The sequence below is a fragment of the Corythoichthys intestinalis genome, chromosome 3 (assembly GCF_030265065.1).
Source record: "Corythoichthys intestinalis isolate RoL2023-P3 chromosome 3, ASM3026506v1, whole genome shotgun sequence".
Taxonomy (NCBI): domain Eukaryota; kingdom Metazoa; phylum Chordata; class Actinopteri; order Syngnathiformes; family Syngnathidae; genus Corythoichthys; species Corythoichthys intestinalis.
Window position 1 is genome coordinate 3,731,246 of NC_080397.1, and position 20,306 is coordinate 3,751,551.

Consider the following 20,306-nt stretch of genomic DNA (forward strand, 5'->3'; position numbering starts at 1 on the left):
TGAACTGGCAAGAAAAAAAATAAACCATGTCGCAAAGCGACCACAAGTGTTCGCTGTTAGACAGCACAAAAAGCCTGCTGTAAAACTTACCAAAAGGCAGAATACTGTCTGAGCGGGACATGTGCGTTAATTGCGTTAAATATTTTAATGTGATTAATTAAAAAAATTAATTACCGCACGTTAACGCGATAATTTTGACAGCCCTAATATATATATACACACACACACACACACACACCCACCCATATATATAAATATGTATATATATACATATATATATATATATATATATATATATATATATATATATATATATATATATATATATATATATACATACATACATACATACATACATATACATACATATATGTACACAGTTGTGGTCAAAAGTTTACATACACTTGTGAAGAACATAATGTCATGGCTCTCTTAAGTTTCCAGTTATTTCTACAACTCTGATTTTTCTCTGATAGAGTGATTGAAACAGATACTTCTTTGTCACAAAAAACATTCATGAAGTTTGGTTCTATTATGACTTTATTATAGGTGAACAGAAAAAAGTGATCAAATCTGCTGGGTCAAAAATATATATACAGCAGCGCTAATATTTGGTAACATGTCCCTTGGCCATTTTCACTTCAATTAGGCGCTTTTGGTAGCCATCCACAAGCTTCTGGCAAGCTTCTGGTTGAATCTTTGACCACTCCTCTTGACAGAATTGGTGCAGTTCAGTTAAATTTGATGGCTTTCTGACATGGACTTGTTTCTTCAGCATTGTCAACAAGTTCAAGTCAGGACTTTGGGAAGGCCATTCGAAAACCTTAATTCTAGCCTGATTTAGCCATTGTGTACTTGGGGTTAAAGGCCTCACCTTTTCTCCTCCAAACATATTGCTGGGCATTGTGGCCAAACAGCTCAATTTTTGTTTCGTCTGACCACAGAACTTTCCTCCAGAAGGTCTTATCTTTGTCCATGTGATCAGCAGCAAACTTCAGTCGAGCCTTAAGGTGCCGCTTTTAGAGCAAGGGCTTCCTTCTTGCACGGCAGCCTCTCTGTCCATGGAGATGCAAAACACGCTTGACTGTGGACACTGACACCTGTGTTCCAGCAGCTTCTAATTCTTGGCAGATCTGCTTTTCGGTGATTCTCATTGTGATGTCATTTGTTTAAAAGTTTAAAATATGCGAGTGAATAATTTTTATTTATTTATTTTTTTTAAATGCAATATTAGACATCAATTAATGATTCTAAGTTAAAAATGACAGACATTTTGAATAATAAATATAATTAATTACCTTCGTTTTATGGCTGGGTTGAAACAAAAGCGGTTGCACGATGTCTGTAAACAGGGGCGTCAGGGGTAAAACGCACAAATTAAAAATCGTTTGGGGGCTTAATGCACCATGAATCTGCCATGGCAGCATATAGACATATTGTTCTATCAAACACAACGGTTGTTTTGGCTTACAATACAGCAGTTTCTTTTAAAGAGGAGTGCAAGAGCAGAAACTGCTTTTTCAGTCTTGTCTGTGTTTTCCGCCATATATATAGATAAGTAAGAGTAGCGTTACTTCAAAATGATATTACTCGAGTAAAAGTAAACGTAGTTATCCAAAAAATATACACAAGTACGAGTAAAAAAGTATTTAGTGAAAAAAATACCAAGTAATGAGTAACACTGTGAGTGACTGCTTGAGATGTTTGATTTTTTTTTTTTTTTATTAACAATGGTATTTTTTTTCTCAGCACAAAGTTATCTATATGAACCGTTATCATTATATTATACAACAACCCATTACACACCCACATTAAACAAAGAAATCATTTAAAAAGATAGAAAAGAAGCGTCATTTGTGCAAATAGCATGGGTGCCCACTAGTGGACAAAATAGTTCCATAGTTTGAATAGTGAAAAATTCCTTCATAGTTCCTAAATGAAAAAAAAAGAATTATATCTCCAGTTCTCCGTGGTCAATCGGTGCCAAATAAAAACAGGGAGAGAGGTTAAAATCCGCTTTCGAGTCATGTTGAGGGCAGCACTATATGTCAAATACTACATTTTTCTTTACAGTGCTTTAAACAAAACAACGTGATTGAACAGGCCGGCATGATCATAGATTGGCATGCTTGAGTCTGATTGGTTATGATGGAGTCATGTGATTATTGTTGCGACATCTCAGTGGTGAAACTGGAAAAATGTAACAACTAGTTTAGCCCAGAGTAGCGTTTCGTCTTCACAAATGTATTCAAGTACAACTAAAAATTATGGTTTAGTAAAACTACTCTCAGAAGTACCTTTTTCTCAAAAAGTTACTCAAGGGAATGTAAAGTAGTTAATGTAATGCGTTACAACCCACCTCAGTCTATATTACACATACATATTGATTGATTGATTGATTGATTGATTGATTGATTCATTCATTGATTTCAAGTAGCAATGAAAAACAAAAACAACAATCAGCCTTTACCTTAATGATAGTAGCGTACTTTGATGTGAAGGTGAGTTTCTTTGGTTCTAATTTACGTCTATTTATTTATTTTGTTAAACATTTTTATTGTGATACAAGAAAACATAAAAAACAGAGCTACTCTTTGCCGTGAACAGAAAAACAATAGCCCTCAGTCTGAATTTGAGCAAAAATATTTATTTCTGTGCTGTCATTTTTTTATGAGAGCTAATGTAGACGCATTGTTTTTTAATGCCACTTCTAGCAATGTTAAACTACTAAAACCACTAAAAACGTTACAAAAATAAATATCTGTAAGGTTTACTATTAAAATGTGCTTCTAAATGTTGCATTTAGATTTTATGAAGCTGTTATGATTGCATTATTTGCATTTTTGTTATTTTGTATGGAAGGAAAATCGGAAATGGGAGTTGACTTCTCCTACTGGGCTTTTCATGTTTTCCCAATGAAACTTGAGAGTCATACACACACACCTAGCACAGAGTAGACGGCAGGTCGGTGTGGAAGGAGAAGCCCTGAGGTTGTAATCAGCGAATCCAAAGAGTAATCCTGCGCTGAGAACATCTCTTGCTGCTTATCTGCCTTACATGATAATCACTTTCTAATTAGCTGCATGCCTAACTTGCAGCCACTAACACACTCCACTAACTGTGTGTGCGTGTGAATATTTATATAGCATATCGTGTACATGTGTGTGTTTATGCAACACCAGATATGCTGTTACTATCTTGTTCTCACCTCTGATATGATATTAGGCTACACGTGTTTACTGTAATGAGTGGCGGGAAGTAGCTCGTTGCCATGTCTACATTGTTTTTAGTCAATTTGTTCAATTTGTTTTTCGGTATGTCGGTTAGTCATTCTCTCTGTTAGTCACTAATTAATTAGTAAGTTCTTAGTGAGTTAGCCAGAATGTTTGTTGGGCAGATGGTCTGTTTGTAACACCACCAGTAGAGACAAAAAAAAAGGACACCTCATTGGTAGAGCCGGCAGGTCACCCTTTAATTATTTTTTTGTATGGGAAAAGTGTTTTCGTTTTTTTGTTTGTTTTTGTTATAATCATAATATTATAATAATTTTACTCAAAACTGAATTAATTGAGTACATATTTTAGTTATATAAGCACATAGAAAAACAATAATTATCAGCAATATATTTTTAATACAAAATATTCTTGAATGAAATCTGTCCTGCTAAATTTAAATTGTATAGTTTAATTCTTAAGGTCCTGTGCCTTGGTGTATGTCTGTGTGTGTATGTCGAGAAAAACGAAGAAAAAAAAAATTAAGTGCAAACAATCTCTCAGGTAAAGTTTTTTTTGTTTGTTTGTTTGTTTTACAATTTTGGTGCATTCCCTTAGTAATAACATTTTCGCAAATCATCAGTCAAATATAATAAATTTGACTGAACACAAAAATAGAAACAGCTTTTTCTGGCGAAATTACATTTCCTGTTGATTTGGGGACATTTCTGGGGCACTTCCTGTTGATATCAGGTCACGTCCTGTTAATTTGGGGGACACGTCCTGTTGATATCTGGTCACTTCCCGTTAATTTGGGGACATTTTTGGGACACGTCTTGTTGATATCAGGTCACTTCCGGTTGATTTTGGGGACACGTCCTGTTGATATCAGATCATTTCCTGTTGTTTCGGGGACATTTCTGGTTAGTCCTGTTGCATGGCTGTCAATAGCATCGACTTACTTGGGCACCAGTTGAATGTCAATGAGATGTCATGGTAAATGGTCAAAAATCACAAGGACCTATGTTTTCCTGCCATTGATAATGAATGGGAAATTTGGATGTGCATGGATGTCAATGGCATCTTTTTATGAATGGGATGCCAAATGAATGGGACAGTTTTTGGCAAATTGTGGGGAGTTATTAAGTCTGTATACAACTTTTTTGCTCCTTTAATGTTGTAGATTTCTTTATGTGTAAATTATGCGATTTGGTCAAATTTATTTATTTATCTTTCTTCAAAAAAACCTTCATTGATGGGCAAACGAAAAATTTTGGGTGGGTCATTCAAAAAATTCCCTGCCTCGCGTGAAAATTCCTTTCATTTTGATATTTGAATGGGGCAGGTTGGTCAAACGGTTTGGCCTATGCGGCACGCCGAAGAAATTCCATTTAAAAAAAAAAAAAAAAAAGGAATTTTACTATCTGGGCCTTTGCCTTGCAAAGCCCCATCTAATTAGTGAAAATGGAGTACACAGAGAAGAAAAAGAAAACAAATTATCATCATTTTCAGCACGCTTTTTACTCTCGCTTCACTCAAACTTCATGTTTCCCACACTTATGTTGTCTTCCGTTACCAACAGTACTACGACCAATGAGATGAGTGGGATTTCGTATCATCACTGTTCCGTCAGCTCATTAGTCAAAAAACGGGGTCGGTGGGGGAATGCGTTTCCCACACTGTAAAAAATTGCTGTAAATTTACGGCCGATTTTGAACACTAAAATACCGTTTCCGTGTTAAACAGTTAATTACTGTAGTTAGCAATGCATTGTGGGTAATTAGCAATGTATTGTGGGTTACCAACATTAAAGCAACAAGACAAATGTTGTAAACGGTATGTTAATGTTTCAATTACATAACACTACCGTATTTTTGGGAAACTGAGTTTTGACTGGAAATTTGGAGCATGGTCAGAAATCTGACATCTTTTGTGGCAATATAGACTGTTTTTTTTTTTTTTTTTTTTTTTTGCCAATTTAAATTAAAATAAAAAATAATTTGCCATCAAATCCTGGAGAACCTAATTACCCATAATTTGGATGTTGGAGACTCTTCAGAGGATGACTTTAGATGACATATGCTGCTATTCAGTGCTTGTTTTTCAACTTATATTCGGATTTATGTGTACTAATTTATAAACGGTAAGTTAATTAAGTCTTACTCATATTACCTAAAATATTTTATATTAAACTAAAGTTAAGAGGATTGCTGGATAGCGATATATAATATTGATGTTTATTCGTCTGGAGTGCCAGTAGAAGGCAGTTTTCTATTGTTTTGCAGAAGATGCAGATGAGAAAATTTTTTGGGGAAATAAATAAAAGGTGTTTGCCAGCGAGCGGTTAAAAAGGCAAAATCAGAGTGTCTCATATGTATCCAACAGTGGAGTTACAATACGATAAAATTTATTTTTAATTATTTCTCTATTAATATTATTATTTATTTAATAAATGTAGTATGTTTATGTTTTGATAATGTTAGTAGTTTTAAATTTTGATGTTGCAAATATTAGCTAAATGCATTAGCGTTAGCTGTAGCGGATGATGTATGGGAGTTGAGCATCAGACTACAACACAATCACATCAACGCAAACTCTAGACTGGATGTTTTGTTGGCCTATAGCAAGAGTGGCCAACCCTGGTCCTCGAGAGCCGCAATCCAGCATGTTTTCCATGTCTCCCTCCTTTAAAACACCTGACTCAAATAATCAAGATTGTTATCAGGCAACTGCAGAGCGTGCTGATGAGCTGATCATTTGATTCAGGTCTGTTGAAGCTGGATTGCGGCTCTCGAGGACCAGAGTTGGCCACCCCTGGCCTATAGGTTATATTATTATATTATTTGGTGTCACCTCCATTCTATTCTTCCCATATATTGTATGTTTCTTGTTGTATCCCCACTCTGATCTAAACTGGCCCTTCTCCAAAAATTGTAGTATTCCATTACCCTGACGACTGATTTATGCTTCTGTGTAGCGGTGACGGCGGACCTACGCCATAGCCTGACGTGCACCTCCAAAAAGTCAGAACATTGTTTCCGGTTCAGCACAACAACAACAAAACCAACACCATTTTCAAACATTCGCAAACGACTTCTATGTCGCCTACGCTTCAACATTTGTATTGACAACATTTGTTGTTTAATATTATTCAGCTGCAGCTGCAAATGCACACGTTCCATCTCCATTGCCATTGCTGTCAATGACCGGTGGAAAATAAAGGAATTCGACAAGAGTCCCCCAAACCCACACAAAGACAAAGCCACACCAATCTAGTGGTATGGCGGTGAATTAAGGCCCAAGTACACCGCATGCGTGATCGTTGCGTTTGCGTTCCGGTTCAGTGTTGCCTGCGTGCCACGCAGTCCGTCAAAAACAGGCAAATCATACCGGCTGCTGCACGGCTGCGGTCCGCCAACCTCGTCCCCCCCCTCCCCCGTGAGCTCTCGCGTGATCGCGCGCGATAGTGTGCCATTTAAAACAACGAAAAACACACGGAGTCTATATTCATCAGAGAAGCAGAGAGAGAGCACATATTTTCTTTGCATTATATTTTAGTTAATCTGGAATTAAGAGACAGACATGACTGCATCATGATGAGATCGGGACAGAAAAACACACATAATAGGACACCTTGCAGCTTCCTTTTTTATATTGTCCTTATTGAAAGGATCTGCTGCATCATGAATTATTTTGTGAGTTTCCACCTCCATGATGAAGCGCTCATCATCCATCTTCGCTCGTGTTTAAACCGTGATTAGGCACCTGGGTTGTTACGTCCAGGCCCAGCTCCGCCCATTTTGCCGGATGCGTGTCCGGCAAAAATAGAAAATAGCCTATACCATCCGGCGGGCATGCGGCACGCCGGAGGTGGTACGCAGTCAAGCCGGAGCACTGACGCGGCCGGTATACGTTGAACAATAGGATATAATGGGAACGGATTGGCTCCGGCGCTATTTTTTGCCGGAGTCGGAACGCAAACGCAACGATCACGCATGCGGTGTACTTGGGCCTTTACTGTGGAAACGTCACTGGCTGGGACAAACTTTGTCCCCACATCATACAAGAGACCAATGTTTACATTTGGAGTAAATAAGACAGGTGCTTTTTTGCTTCAATTTATTTATTTATTTTTTACAAACTCTTACTTCATATTGAAGAACCCATGCAAAGAAAGGGAGTATTATGGACAAAGATTTTTCATGCATTGTAAAGTCGAACCCTGATAAACATCAACAAATAAGCATTGAGCAGACAACCAGGGCGTGAACTGGAAAATCACCGACATGCAAGCACTATGGAAACGATGCACAGCTGGAAGAGATTGGCCAATCAACCCATGAGCAACCCAGAGCTTTAAAAGCAGGAAAGGAAGATGGCAGCCTGGTTTGGCTATTGACACTTGCAGTCCTGTGCAGCTGGAAACATTGGCAAAAGATAACCAGAGAGGCAGCCGGTAAGCAGCAGAATTAAAAGATGAAATGTGCCAGCAGCAGCCATTACCACATGGCTTGACTCACCGGTGGAAATGTTTGGACAATTGTAGTATATTGTTTAGGGGTAATTTGGGATTTGTCCTTGACCGATCACCACTTCCTACCCAGCCTGTCCTGCTTGACCCGACGACGCCAGAGTTCCAGCCCAATCAACTTGCTCAGCCTGTCTTGCTTGACCAGACTATGCCAGCACTCCATTGAGCTCAACCTGTCCTGCTTGACCCGATTACGGCAGATCTTCAGCCTGACCTACACGACCTGACTGCACCATCTCTCTGGTTCCTGTCCGTTTTCACTGCCTGCCAACATGATGAAATAAAACCTGTTCTGTTTCGCACCTAACATCAGCATTATTTTTCTGTACTAGACTGAAATATATGCATTCATAGACTGTAGTCATTTTCCCAAATACCGTTAAAACACAGTATATCGTTAAAAACGCAGCATACTGTAGCTCCTCAGTTGCCTGCTCTTTACTGTGAATTCTGGTAATACAGGAATATACAGTTTTTCCTGGATTATACTACTACTGTTAAATATTTTTACATTACCAAGACGGTAAAATAAGTCTGGTAATAGCAATCCTGCTAACGGACTTTTACTGTATTTTCTATAAATACAGGTATCAACCGTTTTTCTTGATTACGGACTATTATTGTGAAACATTTTTACATTACCAAGACTGTAAAATAACAGTCTGGTAATGGCAATCCTGCTAACGGACTTTTACTGTATTTTCTATAAATACAGGAATCAACAGTTTTTCTGGATAACGGACTATTACTGTGAAACATTTTTACATTACCAAGACTGTAAAATAACAGTATAGAAATGGCAACCCTGCTGCCAGCTCTTTACCGTTATTTTACACTGAAATTTTTTACAGTGCAGCATATTCTTGTAAAGCACCATAGCAGCATTCGTTCCTTCAACAAGTAAGACACTGTTTTTGAGTTTTAGTGATAATAAGGGACAAAGCGCATCCCTTGAAAGCTCAATAAGGGACGCGTAACTTTGTTTCTGAATACCGGATGATTCCGCTTTTCAACGGACAGTTGGCAACCCTAGCCACCAGCCAGTTGCTTGACTGTTTGAATTTGAGGCATAAGTGAACATATGAAGTGATTTTGTAGACACGGGTGACCGGGTGGCACACTTGTAGACGTTTGTCAGCCTCTATTGGATCTAAGTGGGGCAGTGATCTGACATCTCCAGCAGGTGGCGTTGGGGCAAAATGTTAGATGCGTTTAAATTGTTTGTGTTTTTTTTCTTCAGGAAGCAGCCATCAGCGCATGGATCCACTATAGCGATGGCTCGGTTACGCCGCTCGACATCTATGACCCCAAAGACTTCCTGCTGACTGCTGTGTCATTGGACGACAATATCATCTCCGTAACCAATCAGGTGAGGGCTCCCAAGCGCATTGACAAAGTTTTTTCCTTTGTCCTCGTATTGGTTGAGTCTATTGTGACGGCTCATTTAATTATTCCGATATTTACACAGTTATTACTGATCCCACTGACAAAAATCGGTTAGTTTAAAAGTCTGTCACTTAATTATCTTATTCTAAGATTGTGATGGCAGCCATCTAGTTAGTAGTCTTGTGATTCAGGTAATTAGTCACTTGGCTACACTAATGTACCTCTTGGCCGGATATTTTATTAGCCAGGTAATATCCTAAACGCCATCGCCATTTTTTTGTGTGGCATTACCACTAATACCTGACTACAGCCCAGAGCCAAGCGACAACCACTACAAACGACGCCTTATACAAACTACACCCACGTGATGCTCTGTTGGTAATGTCTGATGTGTCTCATAGATATCATATATATAGAACTAGATGCGAAATGACAGACTTGGCGGCGTTACCAGCCGCCATCTTAAAAGGCAACTGAAGACCTTTCCGGATTTTGGTGTAATTTTATGAATATAAACTTGGGACAAGTTCGTCAAAACAACCATGACATTATCAACACGTAATTGTAAGGATAATTTGCGTTTTTTTAGTTTTTTTGCACTCCGTTAATGGTCCCTTCGCAAACCCAGAAGTGTGACGTAGGCAACAGAAGACTACCACAGCTAACATAGCAGCAACAACGATGTCAGTGATATTTCCACCAAAGGTAACCATTCAGGATCGCTCTTTCGTGACGCTACCGATGGCAAAGGCTCCCAGGAAAGATGAACTACAATTAATCCCTACATGTTTGAACCTGAGGCGTCAGATGACGGCGATTTACTTGACACAGCAGATGGCGTCATGACGCCAATTGACAGCTCGACACTTCACAAACGGGAGAGTGAGTGGTAAGTCCAGCATGGTGATTTTTTTATTAGAATGCGATTACATGGTTGTATATTTTTCCATGCTCTACACATAGCTAAAACTGGATATTAGGTAATGGGACAGCTCCTACCGATCTAAATATGATAAAGCTAGCCCAAATGTGGCTAAATGAATGCTCTACACATAGCTAAAACTGGATATTAGGTAATGGGACAGCTCCTACCGATCTAAATATGATAAAGCTAGCCCAAATGTGGCTAAATGAATGCTCTACACATAGCTAAAACTGGATTTTAGGTAATGGGACAGCTCCTACCGATCTAAATATGATAAAGCTAGCCCAAATGTGGCTAAATGAATGATATGTTATTGATATTTCAAAATAAATGACAAAACCATTTTATTTTCCAGGTGTTGCTGTAAACCGTCAAGTAATTACCCTTCCAAGAGTATGCCTGTGTCATCAGGAGATCCTAGATGTGAGAGCCAAACTTGCGGAGGCTGAAGCACTGACGGGCATGAATTTCATTAAAAAAATAAAACCATAAATTGTTAACAACATTGACACATTTTGTTGACTGTTTAATGTATTCTATTGGTATATAATATATTGTAATTATATTACATTCTGAAAAAATATTCAATAGGCCGCAATAATAAATGATACCAGGTTTATGTTGAATCAGCATTAGCTTTCGTTGTCAGATTGTGACACAACATGTTATACCGAGCACACAACGGCACACATCAAAGAGCATAATTTTAGTAAGCAACACAAAGTTAGGATAGCAACGGACTAGCGCAACACTGAAAAATGATAATGGCAGTGGGAAATATGTATTTACTCTTTTCTGTAGCATGAAGTGTTCTCTATACAAAGATAATGCATTATCATTAAAATATGAAGGTAACTTGATTTTTCTTTTAAAAAATGTGTACTGTATATATGACTAGTTTATGATTTCATGTCATCAAAATTTGCTACATTTATTTCTCCTAAATCATCGTCATCTGATGTCGCAGACGGAAGAAATTCAGCATCTGGCAGGCCTCATAGGATCTCTTCAGTCGTCATCGCTGGACACCGCATCACTTCGGTCATCATATGACTCGACCCTCTCTCTCTTGATTTTGGGAAACTGGGTGGCAACTGACTTGCAACGCTTTTTTCATCGTGTTGAGGGTTTCCGCCACTTAATTTTTTATGTTTGGCTTCCTGGAGGAAAAAAAAAATCACAGCAGCATGAAAATATTGGATGAATCCTAATTTTAATAATAATTTCTTGCTGATCAAATAATAATGCCCCAGTCATAGCAGCATCTATTTGATGCTATTGTTCCCTCTTCAAATAGGCAGACCTTGATGTTGAAATATAAAAAACAACGAGCCAAGGACCTATTTGGTGCTGGGGACATTTGAATTTACATAACACCTATTGATATAGTAATAAAATCACATGAGTAGACGACATGTCAGCCAACCTATCTACTTATGACAGGCCAACAGCAAAAAAAAAAAAAAAGGTCGCACTTCAACAAACTGGCAGTAGGAGTCCCCCTCGTTTATCAAAAAAAAGCCATTAATGTTCTACTTACGTCTTTGGAAAACCAAGGTTGCATTGTTGTAGGTTTTCAAAGCTGTCGTGGCTGAAATGATGAAAACAATGAGCCGATTGGGGACCTGTATGCATGCTAACAAAAACGGTCCAAACCTTTGCAGGAGAAGTTTTTTTTTTGACCACTCCTAGAGTCTCGAGTCTTCCTGTGAGTAATTCATATCGCTACACATCGAGATGGCATGACGAATCCCGCGAGTAAAACCCAGAAAATGTAATATGCAATATATGGCGAGGATAGCGTGGTGCTATATTTCCGTGTTCAGAGTGGTGGCGAGGCTTCCTGGAAGTTACGTCACGAGGTAGGGGTCGGCAGGACGGCGCGTCCCTCGTTGCTATGGTGTTGCTATGGCCATAACTCAAAAACTACGCGGTCAATTATTTATTTATTTTTTTTATGTGACTTTTTGAGAGAGCGAATGACGCATTTAATACAATTCAACTGAGTAAAACACTTAAGAGCGAAATCTGAAAAGCTCTTCAGTTCCCCTTTAAAGCAGCAGACTTCTCAGGCAGGCTCTGTCGTAGCGGACCTAAGGTGAATAACTTTTTATCTATAATAATCCTAAATCTGCAAAATCTTGACTTGAATCCATCTTTAAATGTTGAAACAGTTTTAAGACACTTCTCGGCATTATGGCATCGTAACAATAGAGGCGAATGGTTCAGCTGGTGGCAGCTTTGCTGCTCCTCTTTTTACAACTGGAAGAGCTTGTACATTTTACGCTTGAATATGTTCCGGAGAAGATATCAAACAACACTGAAAAATTCTAAGCTTCTGGTTCAGAGGTGACCCATGTGGATGATGATGTCACACACGAGGCTGCTCCTTTTTGCACATGCGTCCCTTGCAGGAGTGTGGCGTTTATAAATGCACCTTAAACGTCGTGCAGACAGGTGTGAGATATTGTCCGAATTACAAGAGGAAAAAAATATCCGTCCAAGTGAAGATGTAGCCTCAGTTAGTAAGTCAATCTTTCAGTTACAGTCGTAAGATGGTCATCTAGTTAGGCAGCCGATTAGTTTTTAATCTTTGTGAGCTTGTTATTTAGTAGTTTACTTAATTAAGAAACTGGACACTTAACCATCCTGTAGGCAAATCAGTCAACCATACTGTTAGTCAGTTAATGACTGTATGTCTTCTGGTTGCTCCACCAGGAGCAACAGTGGCCCGTGGTGATGGCAGAAGGTGAAGGCCAGGGTCCGCTGGTGCGTGTGGAGATGGTGATCTCAGAGACATGCCAGAAGTCCAAGAGGAAAAGTGTACTGGCTTCAGGTATTGGCAACGTTGCAGTCAAGTTTGGTGTTTCTCGGAGTGACGGAAGAGGAGAAGATGGAGACAGAATTCTGGAGGAAGGAGGCGGAGCAGACAATGGCACAGAACAGCTGAGAGCTGGAGACGGAACGGAGTGGAAATCTAAAAGTGTAGCAGTGGCTGTGGACCGCGAGGAAGGAGCCATGAGGAAGGTGGGAAAAAATCAACAACAAGAAAACAATGTAAAAAATAATGTATGTTATGTTATGTTAAGTTATGTTAGTGATGTTGAAAACTCAGCAGTAAAAAAAAAAAAAAAAAAGAACATTTTCAAAATGTCTGTAAATGGTCAAGAAAAGACAACTGAGCAGAAAAGTAGCAAAAGAAAACAGTAACAATCAATTCTGACTTATCAATTGCACGTGAAATCATCAGGTCAGCCTAACGACAAAGAGCACCGTGACCCATCGGTCATCAGGCGGGAAAGCAGGAAGCGGCGGTCGCATCGGGAGCGGGGGTCCGAGCCAGGCCGGGGATTATGCCAGCTACCCGGCACAAGTAGAGGTGCCCGGACCCGCGGACAGTGAGCTGACCCAAACTACTAGAGGACTGTCTGACCTGGAGATCGGAATGTACGCCCTCCTTGGGGTCTTTTGTCTGGCCATACTTGTCTTCCTCATCAACTGTGTCAGCTTTGCCTTCAGGTACAGAGAAAATATTGAAGGTGCCAAAGATTACCCAACTTGAAAGTTCATATTTTCAAGGTGTCAAAGGCTACACAACTTTCTGTCTAGGTATTATTACTCATATAATTCACCATTAAAGGCACAAAGAGATGCCAAAAGTCATTTTTAATGTACAAAAGACGGCCTGAATGCATTTAAATCTACATGAATAACAGCTTGCCATTGAAGGTATCAAACATGAATACATTTTGTTGAAGTACGGATTGGTCACGGCTGTTTTTAACACACTTAATGGTATGTAATCCTCAGGTACCGACACAAGCAGGTACCTGTGCTGGAGACGGGCGGCAACATGAACCACGCCCACGATTGGGTTTGGTTGGGTAACGAGGCCGATCTCCTGGCGGACCACCCGGACCACACCGACCCGTGTCCGGGGCCGCTGCCCGACGAGTGTACCACCATCATCGACCGCAACGAGGATGCCTACGAGGAGAGCAAGTACCTTCTTAATGGATCAGGTGCCCCCTTGGCCGTATCCGCCAACAGGGGCGGCGGGGGGCACCGAGGCGTCTCCCGCAGCCAGACCTTACCCCGATCCCTCCAGGATTCCCACCAGTGCCTTTCCGCTATCACCTCCGCCCGACACGACCCCGAGCATCTCAACAACTCCCCGAGGGCGACCGCCAAGCGCAAACGGGTCAAGTTCACGTCGTTCGCCACGGTGCTGCCCAACGACCATCATCAGGGAGGGGGCGGCGGCCCGTATGCCAACCCCTCAGTCCTGCTTGGAAAGGGCGGTGAGGACGACATCAAGTGGGTCTGCCACGATGTGGACATGGGCCAGTCGGAAATCAGGAGCTACATGGAAAGGCTACAAGACAGTTTGTGACTATGTGGAGGGACAAGGTGGTGGACAGAAGACCAGGGGGGTGGCACTCAGGAGTCTGACCAGTCAAAAGACAATTTGTTCTGTGAGATGAGGCATGTGGGTTGGGGTGAACCCATGAAGACAATTCACCTGTAATGCCTTTGGACTGAAGGGAGCACAGGAAGGATGAATGCAAAGGAAAGGACGGCCAAGAATGTTGTGCAACACAAACAGAAAGTGGCTGTCGGGTCAACGCAATAAAAGACAAGAATTCCAAATGAGAGCAAGGAAAAAAATAATAATAATAATTCGTAGGGTGTGCCAAGACAAGTGTACAAAACGACCATCGAGTTGGCCCTTTTGTTGCCATTTCCGGGAAACCATTGTGCTTTTCACAATAAGAGTTGCCATTTGCAAGTAAAAGAAAATCCAACAAATTTTATTTAGAAATGTTATTGTCTTGTACAATGATATATTTTGTTCTGTGATCAATTTTTAATATACACAGAAAATGTTTTTTTGTTTTTTTTTTTGGGCCATTTCCTGTGTACAAAATAGCTCACTTGAACCATTTCCTGTGTACAAAATGAAATTATTTAGCATCAAAACAAGATTGTGTTACAAGAGGCAGTCAAACTTGCATAAGGAAATAAGAAAACAAAATCATTAAAAGCTATTTTTTTGTAGCCCGTGCTGAGACGAGTTTAGGAAAGCAACCATTACTGTTGCCATTATTGTCGCCTTTTCAAGAAAACCATTGTGCTTTTCACAATAAGAATTTCCATTTGCATAAAGTCATTTTATTATGTAATATTTATTTCAAGTTAAAGAAATCAGATTCATGCTGGGGCGCTGGAAGTCACTCATAGCAGGGGGTGCTGAGTATCTTATTCTGATTTCCCATCCAAAAGCAGCCGTTTCGGTCCAAATTTGTCATGCTTGCACTTTTTCTCCATACAAGGCGTGCACAATGGCAGTATACACGCGTGCTGGATCGTTTACATACTACTACTAGGTTACTACAAAGACAGTGTTCTATATCACCTACAGCGTATTTTGGAGATTTTGGCTACGTCTACACTACGACGGATAATGGCTTTAACGTTTAATTTGTTGGACTATACGGCATGTCGGCTACACTAGTGTGTTTATTATGTGGATTAGTTGTTAGACGGATAATATAGGTGGTTAACATTACACACTGTTTAATATTGACTGCTGTCTCCGTACAACAATCATATACTTAGGAAGTGACGTCATGCCGTCACCATTTTTAGTGCGGCATAATGGCAACGATCACAACGTGGCATTCCTGCCCCTCTTTTCTTTTCCAAACATTTTTCTTAAACCTTCAAACTACGTCGCAATAACATGCTTCAATTCAGTGCCCATTTGTGGTCCTCCCATCGTGGATGATGCGGGGGAAGCGTTTTTTTACATAGCTCGTCTCCCGCGTTGTCTCTGATCAGCCAGCTGTGGGGCTGGCCCCTCCCAACTCAATGGCGACCGAACATGAGTATATAAAAATGCGTAGAGAAAAATTAAACTCCAAAAAGTGACCTGTGTGGTATCCCCAGTCAAAAAGGTGTGCGATCAGTTTTTTTTCATGACATTTCTGCCTGTCAAAACTGTTGCCACTTCCAGGATTGCCGCTGTTGTGCACAAGCACTCCTGGTTGCGGCTTCCAGGAAATATACACAGCGCCACACCATATGCTTCTATTTGGTATTTTCATAGTGGTGAGAGCGCAACTGAGCATTGATTGTAACATCCCAAGTAACGATGTCAGGCCTTCGTTGTTATGTAAAGCTCGTAAGAGCCGAAGGAGTAGGTAGAAAGTCGGTTGTGTGCAGATGAGTGAGGTATTGTTCGTGTTGCATTCAAAAACTGCTCAGATTTCTAGCCATCAGCCACCTTGCTGTCCGTGACAATGAGGAACCCAGCACGTCTACTGTACATCATTTGATTAGACTCGTCAAGTGCTGATGTACACGAAATGGTGCTTTATATTTTCTCCATATGTGACGACCAATCGTCCCCTTGTGTTTTATTCCAACATTGTTGAGGACAGCAAGGTGGCTAATGGGTAGAAATCCGATCAGTTCTTGAATGTGACACGGGCAGCTAGCCAACAGAGAAACAGGCAACTTTTTTGAGAAAAACTACAAAAGTAAATGAGAAAGCCCTTCAAAGCCAGTTAGCTTGTTGCTGAACTTGTTGCTAAATCCAAAAAGTCCCACACTGTAGCAGGGACATTAATATTACCTGTCTGCAAAGCCCTTGTCAGCGAGATGCTCGGCCCTAATGTGGTTAAAGACATTGCTAAAGTCCTCCTGTCTAATAATTCTGAACTTTTCAAGCCTAACTGCTCTAAGATATAAAAACAGAGAGACACTGAGAGCTGTTGAAGAAGGGTCCTGCAAGGATATCGGCTTTGTATTCATCTAAACAGGCTTAAGTTTCACACTGAGAAAGTATAAATACTGAGAAATTATTTTATAATCAAACATACTGTAAAGAAAGAAATTTTGGAACATTTTTGGTTTGTGGTGTGCCGCGAGATTTTTTCCAAAGTAAAAACGTGCCGTGACTCAGAAAAGGTTGAAAAACACTGGTTTAGAAGGTGTAGTAATTTCGAAATTTGCCGCCGGCGAGTTTCCGGATCAGAGGGCGATGACGTAACATATGAGGCTGCTCCTTTCTACGCATGCGTGGTTTGCGCAAATGCAGGCGTACCATGCAGAAGCGGGGGGGCCCTAAACGCACCTTAAATGTAAGTGTGGACAGGTATAAAAATAGTCGGCAAAATATCCTGGAGAAAATTATCTGTCCTAGTATAGACGTAGCCTTTGTCTTGGAAATAAAAGCGCCCCGTGTATTATAATGCAAATCCCCGCAGCTAGACGGTGCAATGACACACAAACACATTTGAAAACTAAGAGGCCCAATAAGCCACAGTTTAACCCTTTTTTTTACAACCCTCAAATAAAATGCACATGAATATCCAACAGCAGGGCGGCATTTAAACAGCAACATCAAACAATAATAAGGCTGCAATGCATAGTACCGTACTGGCCCGAATATAAGACAATGTTTTTTGCATTGAAATAACACTGAAAAAGTGGGAGTCGTCTTACATTCGGGGTCTAGACATTATACCCATTCACAACGCTAGATGGCGCCAGATATCAATTAAGTGAATGCTGAACTTGAGTAATGTTGCGTCATGACAGATCTCAGCTACTCTCAAGTTTAACCAGTTTAAATTATTTTATTGCAATGTTTTTCCTTATTCAGATTTGTTTCAAGACAAGACAGTTAGTTTGACCTCACTTTGATAGTTAATGCAGTTAATGCAATTTTATTGTTTTATCACAATAGAATGGTTTATTTACATTTCAAAAACCAGAAGCTATTCATTTACGAATTTGATTGCACTTTCGTTCACATATTTAAGTGTTCAGATATTAAGATTTAAATGAGGCAAAATAACATGCTTTTTCTCGCAAATACTGTATATTGTTATAATCATTTGTTTCAGATGCACTGTAATTATTTCTGTATAAAAATTGATTTGGTGTTCAAAAAGTCTTTTTTCAAACTTCACAGTCTTGAAAAAGAGGGGGTCGTCTTATAATCAGGGCTTTCTTATATTCGAGCCAATACGGTATTTGAAGTTCTCCGCGGTCTAAATCTGCAGCTTTATTTGCAACTTTTTTTCGCTGGCCACTATTATAAACTGTTATAATCATCTTCATTTTTGACCTCGAATTGAATTTTAGAAAATTTCGCTGTTTTTGTAAAGAACAAAATCGCTACTTCGTTTTTATACCATGTTAACGCCTCCTCTGTCAACAGTTAACTTTTCCTTTCCAGTAGCGCCTTATCCAACGTGACCTGGTAGCAAGCAAGGTGTCAGGTGGTGACCATGTTGTTAACAAAGAAAAAACTGCTTTCAACGTATATATTTAAGCCCCAAAGTTGAATACGCTATTGTTTCAATGTTTTATTTATTGATTTATTTTTAACAAAAAATAAGAATCTACCAAAACATTTTTGGTTGGTTTTTGGTTGCTGTAGCACCCTCACCACCCCTCTTCCGGCGCCACTTGATTTATGATCTATTTTGAATATTATCATTTTTGTTGTTGTCAATTCCTGTATTCACAATTTCTCAACACAGCCATTTCTTGTCTACAAAATCAAAGACTTTTGTCATCAGAAGTTCGGAGGTGTGGGGAAGGAACTTGGACTCAAACTTGCACAATTAGCAGCAGGAAATGATCTGACTTCATGTCATTTCAAACTAAAATCAATGACAGTGCAGGGAGCACTTCCTGTTGATTCTGACCCCTCCTCCAAGTGGGCGAAAAGACTGCGCCCTGTTGGGGAAGCTATAGCGAGATGATGGACCACTTACTGAAAGTTTTTTTTTTTTTTTTGTAAACTTTATTTTGGGATATAGTCTGTTTTTCCTTGTGTTCTTCACCAGTGTGTTGGTCTTTTATTTCAGAGAAGAATAATGATTATTTATTTAAATTAAGCACTGAAATGAGTTTGTGTGGGTTAACACATGAGTTGTGGGGATCACCTTGGTTGTGTTGTGTTATAAGCTCAGGTGATGACACAGAGAAAATTGACAATAAAGAGAGACGACATCGTTAGAACGGCAATATTTATTATTTGTAAACATGAGTCAGTGCAATGTAATCAAATGTTGTAAATAAACAGGATCAACAACAAATTGTCACAATTTGCCAATTTCTCACACACTAGTGGCTGTAAAATTGTCCTTTGTCATTTACTTCATACATATTTATTTTTAGCATATACAGTATATATTAATTTGCATTTCATATAATAAGCAAAACAGGAAATTGCCAAGTGTTCACTACGGTTTGACATCGAAGCACTGAGAAACAGGCAGATGCTATTTCGAAGAACACTGTATAAATTATAATAAATTAACCAATAATCAGATTTTGTTGAACCCAACACTTTATTTTTTAGCAAACCAAACAATGATTTAAATGCACTTAACATTCTGAGGTGTAGCTTATTTCTAATGTTGGTTCCAGCCTCCCCGCATTCCGCTTGTCTATTCCACGTAAACCATGTTCTTCCTTCCCATCTCATCTCTGGCCGCCTCTGATTTACAGCGTCTTATCAAGTGCGTATTGCCGCCTTTCATTTGCACGCCCTGCAAATTCGACGCGCGACATTAACTGCAAAAATGACTGCCGACGCCAACGCGCGGCAAGTGTGAGTGTGTGTGTGTTTGTGAAGGATGGGTTGCCTTGCAAAAGTACGAGTTGCACTTACAGTAAGTGTGAGTTAGTGTCTTCAAGGTGGAATAAAGCTTGGTCCAATTAATAGAAAAAAATATATACTGTATGATAATTACATGATTTCATCCTTCCCAGAATTTTTCCCTAAAATGTTTTATTTCCCCGATAATAATTTACTTTTCTTGTGGGGTGGGGGTGGTGGGAAACTGAATTTAGGGATAACGAATTGAAACAAATTTAAAAAGGGTTTGGGCAGGGTTAGGTTATTTCATTTTTTCACATGATTTATTATATTTATTATATAATATAATTATATTATATTTTTTTGAGAAAATATACTAAATGTCTTTTTTCATAACCAAAAAAGAACAACTTTCTTCTTCTCTTAAAGGTACTATATACAAATTACAGGTAGTCCCCGGGTTCTGAAAGAGTTTGTTCCTATGGTGGCGACATAATCCGAAGTTCCACGCAACCCGGAATTAACCCTTTAAGTACCCCTAAATGCTCCCTAAATCTCAAAATAACTATCCAAAAGCATGTACTATACGACATTGTGCTGTCCTCGCCAAGATGTTGGATCTAAATCCTA

General features: G+C 39.5%; 1 protein-coding gene and 1 long non-coding RNA gene across 2 annotated transcripts in view; one reads left to right on the top strand and one right to left on the bottom strand.

Annotated features, from left to right (window-relative positions):
* si:dkey-215k6.1 (transmembrane protein 132B) overlaps positions 1–19,170 on the top strand; it is a 475,575-nt gene extending 456,405 nt beyond the window's left edge. The window contains exons 13-16 of the mRNA XM_057831448.1: positions 8,984–9,112; positions 12,773–13,081; positions 13,305–13,573; positions 13,865–19,170. Of these exons, the coding sequence (XP_057687431.1) occupies positions 8,984–9,112; positions 12,773–13,081; positions 13,305–13,573; positions 13,865–14,447 (1,290 nt within the window). The 3' untranslated portion in view covers positions 14,448–19,170. The remainder of the gene's footprint in view (positions 1–8,983; positions 9,113–12,772; positions 13,082–13,304; positions 13,574–13,864) is intronic.
* Positions 10,504–11,867, bottom strand: LOC130913119 (uncharacterized). Its single transcript, XR_009062703.1, has 3 exons — positions 11,711–11,867; positions 11,595–11,645; positions 10,504–11,214 (listed from the first exon to the last, which is right to left on the bottom strand). It is a non-coding gene; the product is annotated as an uncharacterized LOC130913119 (long non-coding RNA).
* Positions 19,171–20,306: the final 1,136 nt, after the last annotated feature.